Source organism: Mercenaria mercenaria, chromosome 14 (genome assembly GCF_021730395.1).
Source record: "Mercenaria mercenaria strain notata chromosome 14, MADL_Memer_1, whole genome shotgun sequence".
NCBI classification, from domain to species: Eukaryota; Metazoa; Mollusca; class Bivalvia; order Venerida; family Veneridae; genus Mercenaria; species Mercenaria mercenaria.
This window is the reverse complement of record NC_069374.1, coordinates 15,149,538-15,164,551: the sequence shown is the minus strand read 5'-3', so window position 1 is coordinate 15,164,551 and position 15,014 is coordinate 15,149,538. Positions and strand designations below refer to the sequence as shown.

Genomic DNA, 15,014 nt, shown 5'->3' with positions numbered 1-15,014 from the left:
TGGTTGGTTGTTATCTTTATCAACACATATGTGTACAATTTTGTGTCTCGTTGCCTGCAGCCTACATAAAATGACATATGAGCCGAGCCACGGGAAAACCATCATAGTGGCTTTGCGACCAGCATGGATCCAGACCAGCCTGCGTATCCGCGCAGTCTGGTCAGGATCCATGCTTTTCGTTTTCAGTTTCTCTAATTGCAATAGGCTTTGAAAGCGAACAGCATGGATGCTGACCAGACTGCCCGGATGCGCAGGCTGGTCGGGATCCATGCTGGTCGCAAACCCACTATGTTGGTTTTCTCATGACGCGGCTCATATAAAGCTGTTTCTATTACAGCTCAAGTGAGAAGACACTTACTAAAGAAAATAAATAAGGTAACTACCAGTTATTACTGATTATGTCGAGTCATCACAATATCTCTCAAAATTTTTCGCACGAACCTACATAAAACCCAGTCTGTTTTACTGGCTAAAATGATTAAGCTTTCTAATATAAGTCTGATCTGAATGTGCATACCTGCCATAAGGAAGCTTAGAGTTCTTATAGTGTTACCGCCAGTTTTCTAAAGCTGAATAATAAAATTGTCATTAATCTAGAGATTTCATATTGGCCTAATTATTTGTCTTCGGGCAGTCGTATTGGCCATCGGCCTTGATTAATAACTTGATCGCTTGATTAATAACAATATATTATAGTAAGTGTGCGGTCGATTATTGGTATGGAAACTAAACATTCACTTGTACCAGAGACAGTACCTAAATTTTAAACTATGAGAAACAATTAAAACACTAACGATCATTGCTTATATGTAGCATTTAAGACCAAGTATAATTATACTAAAGTCATAACTTGATCATTTCTAAGCATGTTGTTAAAAATTTTCTAAAATTTTTCATTTAATTTCCATTTAGCTCATCATACAGATCGTCCTACCTATAAAGTCGTCGATAAATACTTTACCCTCGGTTATAATTGGATTAGTGCGTGAAGAACTTATCGGAATATTAAAATTGTAGAAACTTTTATTTTTCACTCTTCACTACAGTTATAAACATAATTTGTAAAGTTCATGTTACTTTACAATTAATTTAACAATTTAATATAATAATTATGTTAAACCTAACTTCTGTGTATTAAGATGTTTTCAGGATTATTTTGTTTTATTTCACATAAAATTTGGCATCCGCTGAAACAAAAGCCTTAGATTTAAAAGTATTTTCATTCCAGTACGATAGGGTATTCTTCCAGCTCGGGAATGACATATTCATGATGTGAGCGCTCGTACTGATCACCGCTATTGACACAATATCTGTCTGATGTTCTATCGTCTTCGGTAAGATGGTTATCTATAATTTTGAAATACGTTTGTTGGCGATTGCTTATTTGAAGTGTATGCAGATGAGAGTAATCATCAGTGTCAGTGGTCTAGTTGATATGGTTACCAACAATCACGTGATCATACACGGTCTGAAAACAATCAGATGTTTTGATAGTATTTGCTTTTGAACTACCTTGTAGAGTGTCATATGTGCCACTAGATTTTGTTGCGTCTGTTGTGTATTGCCCCTGAAGTATACCAATGGAGACAGTGTTGTTAGAAGAACGATGGGAACAATTACTGTCGTCGTTGGAAGTTTTGACATTGAACGTTTTATTTACTGCAGTATTAAACGGATGACTGTTTTTTATAACATTCTTTCGCCGGAAACATACGTATTGGTCATCAGTATGTCGGCTTTTTCTGAAAAGCAACATAATAGTTAAAATGTAAAGAAAAGCAAATCTGGTAAATTCTGACACTTATAATAATATGAAAAGCAACAGAATCTAGTGATAAAACGAATTGTAACACTCAAAGTAATTATGCAATATTGACCATTTAAAAACATATTGTGCCCAAGCCATTCTCATCGTGTTCTGCAGTCATTCAATCATGTGCCACTTACCTCAGGCTAAGTTCTAAGTTTAAATGCAGATAGATTATATGTTTGTTTTGGTTAATATTTGCTTTTGAACTACCTTGTAGAGTGTGATATGTGCCACTAGATTCTGTTGCGTCTGTTGTGTATTGCCCCTGAAGTAGACCAATGGAGACAGTGCTATATCCATTCTCAGATGTTTCTAACGACTCTGTACTACCAAACACTATTTCAGCATATAAATTGGCACTCAAGAACAACTTGAAAATTTTCATGAGCGCTCAATTACGTTAAAGTGCAACCAATGTTAATCGCAGTGCAGGAAACAATAGCGCGTAAACGGAAATGACGTCAGATGTATTGAGACGTTACAAAGAAGCACCTGACATAAAGTTCCATTTCATTTTATTATTTGCAGCATAACTTTATATGAAACTTCATTTGAATCGAAAAATATACCATTAAGGAGACAGCTCGATTATAATTTTCAACCCGTTTTACGCGAAAAATTAGAAACTTATACACAATGTTAAAGTAGATAGGCAAAGTTTTACATTCACAGTGTGAATGACATTGATTATATCTCAGTGAAATATTCTCAGTATGTCTCCGAAAAGTGTTTGCCATATTTGTTGGTTTCCTTTGCCCAGATAACTTATCATATCTTTAGTTTCATTGATGATACAGATTCTGAAATGACCTACCGCTTAAGACAGAAGACGACTCCTGTAAGGGCAGCCACAGTCGTGACCAGAACTGGAACTGAGATGTAAACGGAAACGAGGTCATCTGTTCCTCTTCCTAAAATGTATCAATCTCAGGAAGCGAAGAAATATATAGAGATTTACACTAAATCCTATGTACACAAGGGAAACAATCTGCTTTAGAGTGAAATTGTTGAGTGAACACCGTTTTTCAATCTTTATCCTGGCCATGTTATATCAGTGAAGTTGAAAAGCAATCTAACTATTTTACCTGCTATACAGGATAACACTGTCCTGCATCTAACAGTCCTGAAATTGTTTTCTTTAGTTTTTTAACTTTTCTAGATATTTTTTCCGAAAATTTGACGCATATATGTAGGTAGCAGAGATTGTTCTCTTTCGACCAATCGTTTTCTCAAAAAAAATTATCCTGTGACATTCTATGGTTTTAACTTTGAAAATAAAAATCGTCATTTTGTTGACAAAATTTCATTACAAAAAGTGCAACACTTTCCTCGAGGGATGTTGGATGGTGCTCCGTGGCCGAGTGGTCAAGGTCGCCGACTTTGAATCACTTGCCCCTCACCGATGTGGGTTCGAGCCTCGCTCGGGGCGTTGAATTCTTCATGTACAGAAGCCATCCAGCTAGCGTACGGAAGCTCGGTGGTTCTACCCAGGTGTCCGCCATGATGAAATAATGTACGGAGGGGAACCTGGGGTCTCCCGCCACGATCAAAAGCTAATAAAGTTGCCATATGACTTATAAAACATTTCTTGACTTAATTTTTCCTTAATTCGGTCCACTGTAGTAATTATGCATGCTGTTTCATACCTAAAGGTAAAATGTGCATGGTGAGATGAAGGGTACATAGTCACCTAAGGCTACAATAAAGTTGTAGCAGAGTTGTCTTCATTTTTTCCAAATATTTTACCAAAGATCTTTTTTTTGTGGCTTAAACAACTCTTTTTCAGAAAATGATACTTTAAGTACTTTGCACTTTGCAGTTGACTACACATATATTTAAAATATGTACTGCCCACAAGAAGTTTGTGTTTTACGTTCAGCTGCCTACAATATACATTATTCACAACCTATTTCAAAAAATATATATATATGAAGTGAACGGCTGGAGAATACTTGTTAGTCTTCATTCCCGATTTCGTGTTTTGTTCAGTGTATATACTGGACAGATATACCAAAAATTCATCCGGGTTTTCTTGTTGATACATTTAAAATAAATCACGGAAAATTAACTATTTTGCATGAATAGAATTTTTTAACTGGTTCTGGTCCCTTATAAGAATCCCGTTTATGCCGAACTCTTGTTCGACGCCTGGATTTACGTATCATTTACGACGGCGGTATCAAATTGCGTTATTTCTTTACAACAACAAAGAAAACTGAATACCAATTTCAAATGTTATTTCTTGATCCAAATTACGTAAATACTGTTTTTTTAGTTGTTGACACATCAGCAGATACTGAAGCTTTTACTTGGGGTATTAGAGCAACAATTAGAAACTAGAGATTGCTTTTCACGAAAAAGTATATCTCACGCATACCACACAGATTGTAAAATGCCACAAATCAAGGGTAATAACTCCAGTGAAAACCATCAACCATAACATTCCAATGATACACAAAACTAGGCTTGACTATGATCACATAGGTGAAGATTGGTGGAATTCCAAAGAGAAGAAGCACAAACATTATAGAAGTTGACAAATGAAGGGTCAAGTCCGCTGAAATTCATTAAATGTCAACATGCTGATGATTTGCACAACTACGTCTCCCACGGACCACTCGTAAGTTTGGGTTAACTTTTGGTTAACTTCGGCCCACTGACATACGTCAAGTAGTGTAAACACTGTAAAATACAACAAATCAAGGGTCATAACTTCACTGAAAATCACTGAACCGGAACATGGCGATGACGTGCACTATTACGCTTGACATTGATCACTTTTGTGAAATTTGGTGTAACTTGTCTTACGCATGCGGAAAAGGTACAATACGACAAAAAATCCCATGAAAATCAATGATCCGGAACATGTCAATAATATGCACATTGAGACTTGGTACTGATCACTCCCGTAATGTTTGGTGGAGATCCGCCTATGATTAGAACAGAAGTAACCAAAAACTTTAAAATTAACGGAAGTCATCAAACTATAAAATGCCGACGGAATGCTCAACTAGGCTTGTTAATGGTCACTTTTTGTGAAGCTCTGTGCATATCCGCCTAGTGGGTCTGAGAAGTTGTGTGGACAAACTTTGTGACAGTCAGACGAACAGACTGCCAGACAAATGGACAACACTTAAAACAATATCTCTCCTCCACTACATGTGGGAGACATAAATATGGTCTCAATGGTAGGTATCAATGCTACATACAAATTAAATAAAGGTATAGATGAAACTTTTTTATACTGTAACCAAGGCGGTATAGTGAACGAAAAATTAAATTGTTTCAAGTACATTCTGTATTTAAAAAACGTTATTCGTGTTATTTTACTTAAATATTTAGTTAAGAAGGATATAAATACAATATACTACCTCAAAATTGCTTTAAAATGTCATATTTGTTTTCTAATGTAAATAGTTCAAAATATACAAAGTGATATATTTTACGTATTTAACATCAGAACTAATGTTTGTACATGTACCATTCAATGGAAACATAAAGTAAAGGTTGCTGATTATTGTTTCCTACTGGATATTTATCCTTCCGATTTTACCTGTATCGTGATCAACTTGTTCAGTAGACGTACTTGTAATTTCAGATGTTCTTTTCATGGTACTGTTTGGTGTCGTAGATCGAATTGTTGCCTTTACAGCTGCTGTAAATACACATATATATAAACATTATCAAATAAGTATTCCAACAATGACATTAATTGTACTGACTAATTTTGGGGGTTTGCCATGTACTTTATACTTTTCAAGATATTTCTCTTAACATCAATGATCAGACATTTACCCAAAATCTTAATTGTTCAATTAATTGCATTTTTCAATGACGCACAGAGTTTCCAAACTGTTTTAAAAAGGCACTGTGAAGCAAGAACTTTTATTGAAATCAGTAGAAATATACAGCTCTAGAAATCAGTTTAAACAGAGGCCATAGTCACAAAAAGATGTAAAATAAATAAAACATGCATTGTACTTTGTATACAGAAATTTGGCTCTATTTTTTATTTCTAATTTTGCACATATTAGTTCCTGTTTTAATATTAATTATCATCTTTAATAATCACTCACTTTAGAAAAATATACTAGCAATTTAAACCACAATTACTTCTCTAAATTAAAGTCTATGAACAGAATATACAATTAATTAAATATGCATGACCCAAAAGTGTAGCATTGACCCTTGAGATAGATGCCTGGGATGTACATGTGACACTCTCATTTTCAGGCAGAGTTGTATGCCAAATAAAAATAAGAAATGCTTATTTCGGGCTTTTTGCATGGACAAAATCTGACATGAGACTTGACTCACAAAGTGTGACCAGGGTTTTTAGCATGACACATTGAGGATAAACATTTATGCCAAAAATAATAAAGATTGTTCCATACTACACTAAATAGCTATTTTGGAAATTTGCTAAAATTGCAAATGTAAACTCTACATAGAAAAGATTTTAAATGAACTTTGTCTCAATATGTAAGTGACCAGTATGATTATGTGAAACATTTAAATCACAGACATATTTAAATACATATTGTACTATGAAGCCAGCTTATAAGATTGAAATTTTATCCCAACAGTAAAAAAATATAATTTTTACACTTTAAAAAAAAGATTTTGTTTCAAATTAAGCTACATCAAGTACCATTTTGTAGACAGAAATTACTCAAAATGTGTTATCCTGTATTTATTCCATTAATAAGAATTTGACCTTTTGCTGTTATATGCCACAAAAAAATTACCGCCATTCACATAATCCAAAACAATAGATGGTATCTATGTATCTTGTTTTAATTCGTCTTTCCATCAAAATATATTTTAACATTACACAAAACTTCAGCTACATTAAAAATTCAATTTAAATGCCTCAATCATGTCAGTCTGTTACATGAAAATAGGAACTTCAATTCCTAAATGCAGTAAAACTGCGTGTTTTCAGTGACTGTCATTTAGCATTTAACGTATTTAAATTTCTAAAATAAAGGTATCCCGACCTACCCTAAATGTTTGGCCCGACCCTAAATGTTTTTATGGCCTTCTAGAATATTTTTTTCATCTGTTTAACAAAATGTTCCAAAACTGCACTTTCTATGCTTTAAACATGCTCTGTGATGTTAGAAATCAACTTACTAATGCTCTAAAGGCATAACCCCCTTATTTGTATTCATTTTTTGACACAAAATAATTTCCTAAAAGTCTCTAAAAAAAATCCAAAAAAATAATTCAGACCTACCTACCATAATTTTTTTGAGCATGTTACCGGAAACAAAGACTTTTTTTTAGGCCTTAAGGTTAAATTTTACAATACCGGTATCTGTCTATTTACAATGAGAGAATTAATTTTCAGCTCATTCCTTTCTAGAAAATCATTTATAACTGGCTTCACAAAATATCAAACTTGTGCATAATTAAAGGGAGGTAATTTTTACAACATACTGCAAAACATGCGGAATTCAGGCTTGTGTGATTGTTGTGTTGTTAAATGGTGGTCTAAAGATCCATTTGTTTATACTATAAATCAAATTGTTCTCTTGTATACGACTGTAGAACCTGATTGTAAATAAAAAAGTGTCAGTAATACTTGTTACTGACCTTTTAGATAAAACATTGTTAGAAGAATACAAACTGAAACAGAGAATCAGCCAAAATAATTTTGGGAGATAATAGGATATTATCTAAAAATCCATTTCATTGCCTGTGATTACTTTCACAAGGGTAATATTTTAGACAGAATAATACTGCATGGAAGGATATAAAATCATGAAAATATTTAATATCAAAATGTAATATAGCTTCTTCTGCTATATGCAGTTGGTTTAAAAACATGTGACCATGAATTTTACCATATTTATTAATATGTATTTAAAAAATTATGAACACAATATCAGACTTTTTTTGGACAAAGTAATAAGGATTTGGCATTTTGTACTATATCATTCATCTGATAATTCTAAAAGGTACAAAATGAAAAGTTAAAAAAAAAGAAAACTGCAAAAAAAATAGATAAAATAGATAAAAGATTCCTAGTCAAACTGTATTATTTTTTTTTTCTGCTTTCATATTACTTTTTCCAGTGAACAACAGACTCACAGTGAAACTGGAAATCTGTGCCTTTTTTTTTCAATATATTTATCATGCTCTCAAATCCTGTCGCACTATCTGGGGACTATATAGTCTAGACTAAACCAATGTCTATTCAGTAGATAAATTATAAGAAAGTAGGCTGATATGCTTTTCCTACATGCTGTTGAACAAAACAGAGTATCTGTTCCAATGTATCCTTCTGACAAATAAAAATGATTTGCATGCAGTGCATACAATTGATATCAACAGAAATGTTTGTGGAAAACGTCAAACTCCTAGTTTCAAATCCAAGAAGATACTAGTTAGATAATTTGCCAGTGGTAGCCTGTGACATGTCTAGGACGCAGCTGTGATTAAACTAAGTTAAAGCTTTCTCTACGTCTATAGTTTATGTAAGATAAAAAAAGAACTAAACTATTATCCAGTAACTAATTAATTTCTAGTTGTAGAAATACAGCACTTCAAATCCTATATCTGCCTTCTCAAAACAAAATCTTTCAACTAATTTCTGTTCCCATTATTTTGCAATTTTTGTTATGATCTATGTGAGTGTAAGATTTCATAGCTTCTCTTTTTATGATTTATAAAATAACAATGATTTATATGTAAAAGGTTTGTAAACTACCTAAATTCTGTATATCAAAATTATATTGTTAGAATGAATGTATATTAGCAGCCTACATATTTCCAAGTTCAGCTTATAGCTGTAACAGATATGTCTGGGTAAACCTAAATCCTGCAAAAAAGTATCTAACAAAGTAACCATTTGTTAGAACGATATTATGTGGAATAATCTAATTCACATGGCAGTCATTAGAAGTATTATCTTATATATATCTTTGGGCAGACATATAACAGCATTTTTTATTTTACATCAAGACTTAAAAAACACACTCTTTGATTTGCAGTTTTTATTACATATAGGTATATAGTACACACATTCTTCCTCTTCTTCTTCTGCCGAATACTGTGGATACCTGGGTTAGTTAGATATATACAGAGATGGTGGGCCACTGCATAGGATTGAGTTTTTGAGATACTATTGTCAGGGCCTCATTCACTTTTTTATTTTGAATATGTTGTAAGCAGAAAAAATCGAAATAATTAAGTTTTACTAAATAAAGAAAAGTATGCACTTGGATTTTATAGAGGTTTCTATAAATAAAGTAGGACTGTTGATTGTTAGGCATTGTGTATTTGCCTATCGATGTTCATATAATAATAAAAAAAAATGTTCATTGTTGTAAGCAACTTCAAATTGTGTTGTTATATTTAGAGATTGTGTTTACTTTTGCAAATAAATACAAAGAAAGTGGAGATCAACATCTGTTTCCGAATTAATGAGAAGGGGTATATCCTGCTTTTCTCTTATTCTGCATTACTGGCTTTTCCAATACATTATTTGGGATTTTAACCGTAAATACCGAGAAAGTCAGGAAGTATAACGATGAAATATTTGTTTATTGTTTATAAATAGATCTACTAATATTTCTCCCTGTAATCCTAACTTATATAAGTTTTTTTACATACTATACTGTACTGTACATAGCATGCTTGACCCTGAAGAGTTTGGTTTTGTCAGTCCTTCAAAACTAAAATGAAATTACTTGAAATCATTAGAACTGTTGATAAAATCTCCCAAAACAAGTTTAAGTCTTGTGTTTTCAAAGAAATGTTGTGAAACACACAAGTTTTGAAAATAACTGGGAAATATCTTGACATGGTAGTCATCTTGAATTTCTTCGTTAAAGAGAATTCCTATAGTTTTTTTCCTTTCATAGAATTTTTTTAAATTCACATATATGATAGGACAATTTGTGCTGAAAACAATGAACAAATAAAAACAATAGGTCACCAGGCTTGTTTTTGTGAAAAGTTGTTTTGAACACACCCACTGTTGCTGAAACTGCCAGCGATTTTTCAACATTTTCATAATTTTCTGCTTTTTTATAAATACCAACCAAAATATACATCTAGGCAGCACAATACGGTTTTTTTCTTTTTACAGATTTTATTATATACTTATTTGATATCATAGTCATATTTGTAATACTCTATCCTTACAATAATGGGTACAAATGAAAAAAAAATATTGTTTCATATCTATTTTTGTGAACTTTTTTCAATGAAAAATACCCATAGTGAAGAATATTTTTTTTAAATTTTGAAAAAACTCTTTCATAGAATTTTTTCTTTTTCTTCTTGTGTATAGATAATTGTATTGTGAGCATAAAAATGGCTAAAAATGTATGGGTCACCAGGCTAAATTTTATGTTAAGACCGCTAGAATACAACACCTGTTCGGACGGAAATGGCGCGAACCTGGCCAAATTGATTACATGTATGTCTGCTAAAAGTTTAAAAAAAAAGTTTTAAAAAATCTTAATTCTTTCTATAATTGAATACTAAATAATCTGAAAGGTGATATTGTCTTACCAATACTAAGTCATTTATCTTACATTTTATGAACAACACTGTCTGTACTAAAATGCGATGTGAAAACACAACCACAAAAATAGCAAGATACCTGTCAGGCATGATACTTGTCAATACAACATAAACCAGTATCAACATTTGATTACTGATATAACTTATCAAAAATGTTATTTCATTCAAAATTCCTCATATTTAAGATTGTCTGTAACATGTTTCAACAAATGTTGACTTCAGTTCAGTTTTCCATAGAAAATGTCGGCTGCGCAGAAAGATGCGCATAAAAAACTATAGGAATTCCCTTTAAGTCTAAACAAACATTTTAAAGTACATCCCTAGGTGAATTAAAATTTGCGTTAAATTTATTGTTAAACTGCACAGTTTAACAGAATTATTGTACTGACATTTCACCAACAACAGATTTTTTTTTAACGAAAAATTTTAACGAAATATTTAACATAGCTTCGCTAATGTAACAAAGTCTTTATTGTTAGAAATTCTAAACAACCGAACAGTTTAACAGCAAACTTTAACAAAATGATTAACAAGCCTTTAGCTATTTAACGAAAATATATAATATAAAATATCGATAAATATTTAACGAAAGTTTTGAACAACTGGGCCAATTTCGCCTGATTAAATTTACATCAAATGACAGTAGCCTGTTGTACTTTGTTTCAATTCGTATGAAAGTTCATAAAGACAACGTAAATGCACAATACCTGATGTTTCATCACAAACATATCTTAAACAAGTGAAAAGAAGATCAAGGTATGAATCGTTTTTTAACTGAAAGAAGAACAATCATATTCAGTTTGGAAGACAACAATGGTTACCGTAGTGTATGAGATAGGGCATAAAATTGGCCCAATTTGGTGACACACTTTGCATTTGTTACAAGAATAACATCAAGTAACAAGATGTAACATTAAGTAACATGTATAAAGACGTTTAAGTAGTGTTCAGTAGCATGCAAATAGTCGCCTACAAAAAGACGCCTTTTTTCAAACACACGTAACATAAGTAACATCCATGTAACATTCTTGTAACATCCTTGTTACATCTATATAACACTACTAAAGACGTATCTCGGCCAAATTTCAGAAATGAGGTGTAACATGTGTAACATTTTGACTACAAAATGACGCCACTTCTCAGACACACGTAACATAAGTAACATCCATGTAACAGCCTTGTAACAGCCTTGTAACATCCTTGTTCCCTCTTATAACATTACTAAGACGTTTTTCCGCCAAATTTAAGAAATGAGGTGTAAATGTGTAACTTTTTGACTACAAATTGACGCCTTTTTCAGACAAGTAACATAAGTAATCCATGTAACAGCCTTGTAACATCTTTGTTATATCTATAAACACTACTAAGACGTTTTTTCGGCCAAATTTAAGAAATGAGGATGTAACGTGTAACATTTTGACTACAAATGACGCCATTTCTCAGACACACCGTAAAAAAGTAACATCCATGTAACAGCCGGGTAACATCCTTGTTACATCTATATAAACATACTAAAGACGTTTTTCGCCCAATTTAAGAAATGGGGTGTAACAGCGTAACATTTTGACCAGAAAAACACGCCACTTCTCAGACACGTAACATAAGTAACATCCATGTAACACCCTTGTAACATCTTTGTTACATCTATATAACACTATAAAGACGTTTTCGGCCTAATTCAAGAAAGAGGTGTAACATTTTGTAACATTTTGACTACAAAACGACGCCTCTTCTTAGACACACGTAACATTCAAGAAATGAGGTGTAACATGCGCAACATTTTGACTAGAAAAACACGCCACTTCTCAGACACACGTAACATAAGTAACATCCATGTAACATCCTTGTAACATCTTTGTTACATCTATATAACATTACTAAAGACGTTTTTCGGCCAAATTTAAGAAATGAGGTGTAACATGTGTAACATTTTGACTACAAAAGGACGCCACTTCTCAGACACACGTAACATAAGTAACATCCATGTAACATCCTTGTAACATCTTTGTTACATCTTATAACATACTAAAGACGATTTTCGGGCAAATTTTTAAGAAATGAGGTGTTACATGTGTACATTTTGACTAGAAAAACCCCGCACTTCTCAGACACACGTACTTAAGTAACATCCATGTAACATCCTTGTAACATCCTTGTTACATCTATATAACATTAATAAAGACGTTTTCCGCCCAAATTTAAGAAATGAGGTGTAACATGTGTAACATTTTCCCTTAAAAGGACGCCATTCTCGGACAACGTAACTTAAGTAAACATTATGTAACAGCCTGTAACCCTCTTTGTTACATCTATATAACACTACTAAAGACGATTTTCGGGCAAATTTAAGAAATGAGGTGTAACATGTGTAACATTTTGACTACAAGAGGACGCCACTTCTCCGACACACGTAACATAAGTAACATCCATGTAACATCCTTGTAACATCTTTGTTACATCTATACAACACTACTAAAGACATTTTTCGGCCAAATTTAAGAAATGGGGTGTAACATGTGTAACATTTTGACTAGAAAAGGACGCCACTTCTCAGACACACGTAACATAAGTAACATTCATGTAACAGCCTTGTAACATCTTCGTTATATCTATATAACACTACTTAAGACGTTTTTCGGCCAAATTTAAGAAATGAGGTGTAACATGTGTAACATTTTGACTACAAAAGGACGCCACTTCTCAGACACACGTAACATAAGTAACATCCATGTAACATCCTTGTAACATCCTTGTTACATCTATATAACATTAATAAAGACGTTTTCCGCCCAAATTTAGGAAATAAGGTGTAACATGTGTAACATTTTGACTACAAAAACACGCCACTTCTCAGACACACGTAACATAAGTAACATCCATGTAACAGCCTTGTAACATCCTTGTTACATCTATATAACACTACTAAAGACGTTTTTCGGCCAAATTTAAGAAATGAGGTGTAACTTTGTGTACATTTTGACTATAAAAACACGCCACTTCTCAGACACACGTAACATAAGTAACATCCATGTAACACCCTTTTGGTAACATCTTTGTTACTCTATATAACATATAAAGACGTTTTTGGGCCCAAATTTAAGAAATGAGGTGTAACATGCGTAACATTTTGACCAGAAAAACACGCCACTTCTCAGACACACGTAACATAAGTAACATCCATGTAACATCCTTGTAACATCCTTGTTACACTTATAAACACTACTAAAGACGTTTTTCGGCAAATTTTAAGAAATGAGGTGTAACATGGGGTAACATTTTGACTCCCAAAAGGACCCCACTTCTCAGCACACGTAACATAAGTAAACATCCATGTAACACCTTGAAAACATCTTTGTTACATCTATATAACACTACTAAAGACGTTTTTCGGCCAAATTTAAAAAATTTGGGTGTAACATGTGTAACATTTTGACTAAAAAAGCGCCACTTCTCAGACACACGTAACATAAGTAACATTCATATAACAGCCTTGTAACATTTCGTTATATCTTATAACACTACTTAAGACTTTTTTTGGGCCCAAAATTTAAGAAATGAGGTTTTAACATGTGTAACATTTTGTACAAAAGGAAGCCATTCTCAGACACAGTAACATAAGTAACACCCTTTGTAACAGCCTTATACATCCTTGTTACATCTATATAACATTAATAAAGACTTTTTTCGCCCAAATTTAGGAAATGAGGTGTAACATGTGTAACATTTTGACTACAAAAACACGCCACTTCTCAGACACACGTAACATAAGTAACATCCATGTAACAGCCTTGAAAACATCCTTTTTACATCTATATAACACTAAAAAGACGTTTTTCGGCCAAATTTAAGAAATGGGTGTAACATGTGTAACATTTTGCTATAAAAACACGCCCCCTTCTCAGACACACGTAACATAAGTAAACTCCATGTAACAGCCTTGTAACATCTTTGTTATATCAAATATAACACGACTAAAGACGTTTTTCGGCCAAATTTAAGAAATGGGTGTAACATGCGTAACATTTTGACCAAAAAAAAACCCCCACTTCTCAGACACACGAAACATAAGTAACATCCATGTAACATCCTTGTAACATCCTTGTTACATCTATATAACACTACTAAAGACGTTTTTCGGCCAAATTTAAGAAATGAGGTGAAACATGTGTAACTTTTTGACTACAAAAGGGGACGCACTTCTCAGACACACGTAACAAAAGTAACATCCATGTAACATCCTTGTAACATCTTTTTTACATCTATAAACACTACTAAAGAGGGTTTTTCGGCCAAATTTAAGAAATGGGGTGAACATGTGTAACATTTTGACTAGAAAAGGACGCCATTCTCAGACCACGAAACCCATAAGTAACATTCATGTAACACCCTTGTAACATTTTCGTTATATCTATATAACACTACTTAAGACTTTTTTCGGCCAAATTTAAGAAATGAGGTGTAACATGTGTAACATTTTGACTACAAAAGGGACGCCCACTTCTCAACACACGTAACATAAGTAACACCCATGTAACAGCCTTATAACATCCTTGTTACTCTATATAACATTAATAAAGACGTTTTTCCGCCCAAATTTAGGAAATGAGGTGTAACTGTGTTACATTTTGACTACAAAAACACGCCACTTCTCAGACAACAGTAAATA

General features: G+C 33.0%; 1 protein-coding gene across 7 annotated transcripts in view; it reads right to left on the bottom strand.

The window, feature by feature from the left end:
- Positions 1 to 1,011: 1,011 nt before the first annotated feature.
- LOC123526445 (WSC domain-containing protein 2-like) overlaps positions 1,012 to 15,014 on the bottom strand; it is a 66,650-nt gene continuing 52,647 nt past the window's right edge. For 5 of the 7 annotated variants that reach the window (XM_045305590.2, XM_045305592.2, XM_053522974.1 and 2 more), the window contains 3 exons: positions 5,364 to 5,465; positions 2,625 to 2,721; positions 1,012 to 1,742 (listed from right to left, as the gene is read on the bottom strand). In XM_045305590.2, coding sequence (XP_045161525.2) covers positions 1,427 to 1,742; positions 2,625 to 2,721; positions 5,364 to 5,465 — 515 coding nt within the window. In that variant the 3' untranslated portion in view covers positions 1,012 to 1,426. The other 2 variants (XM_045305595.2, XM_053522975.1) reach the window with 2 other exon arrangements.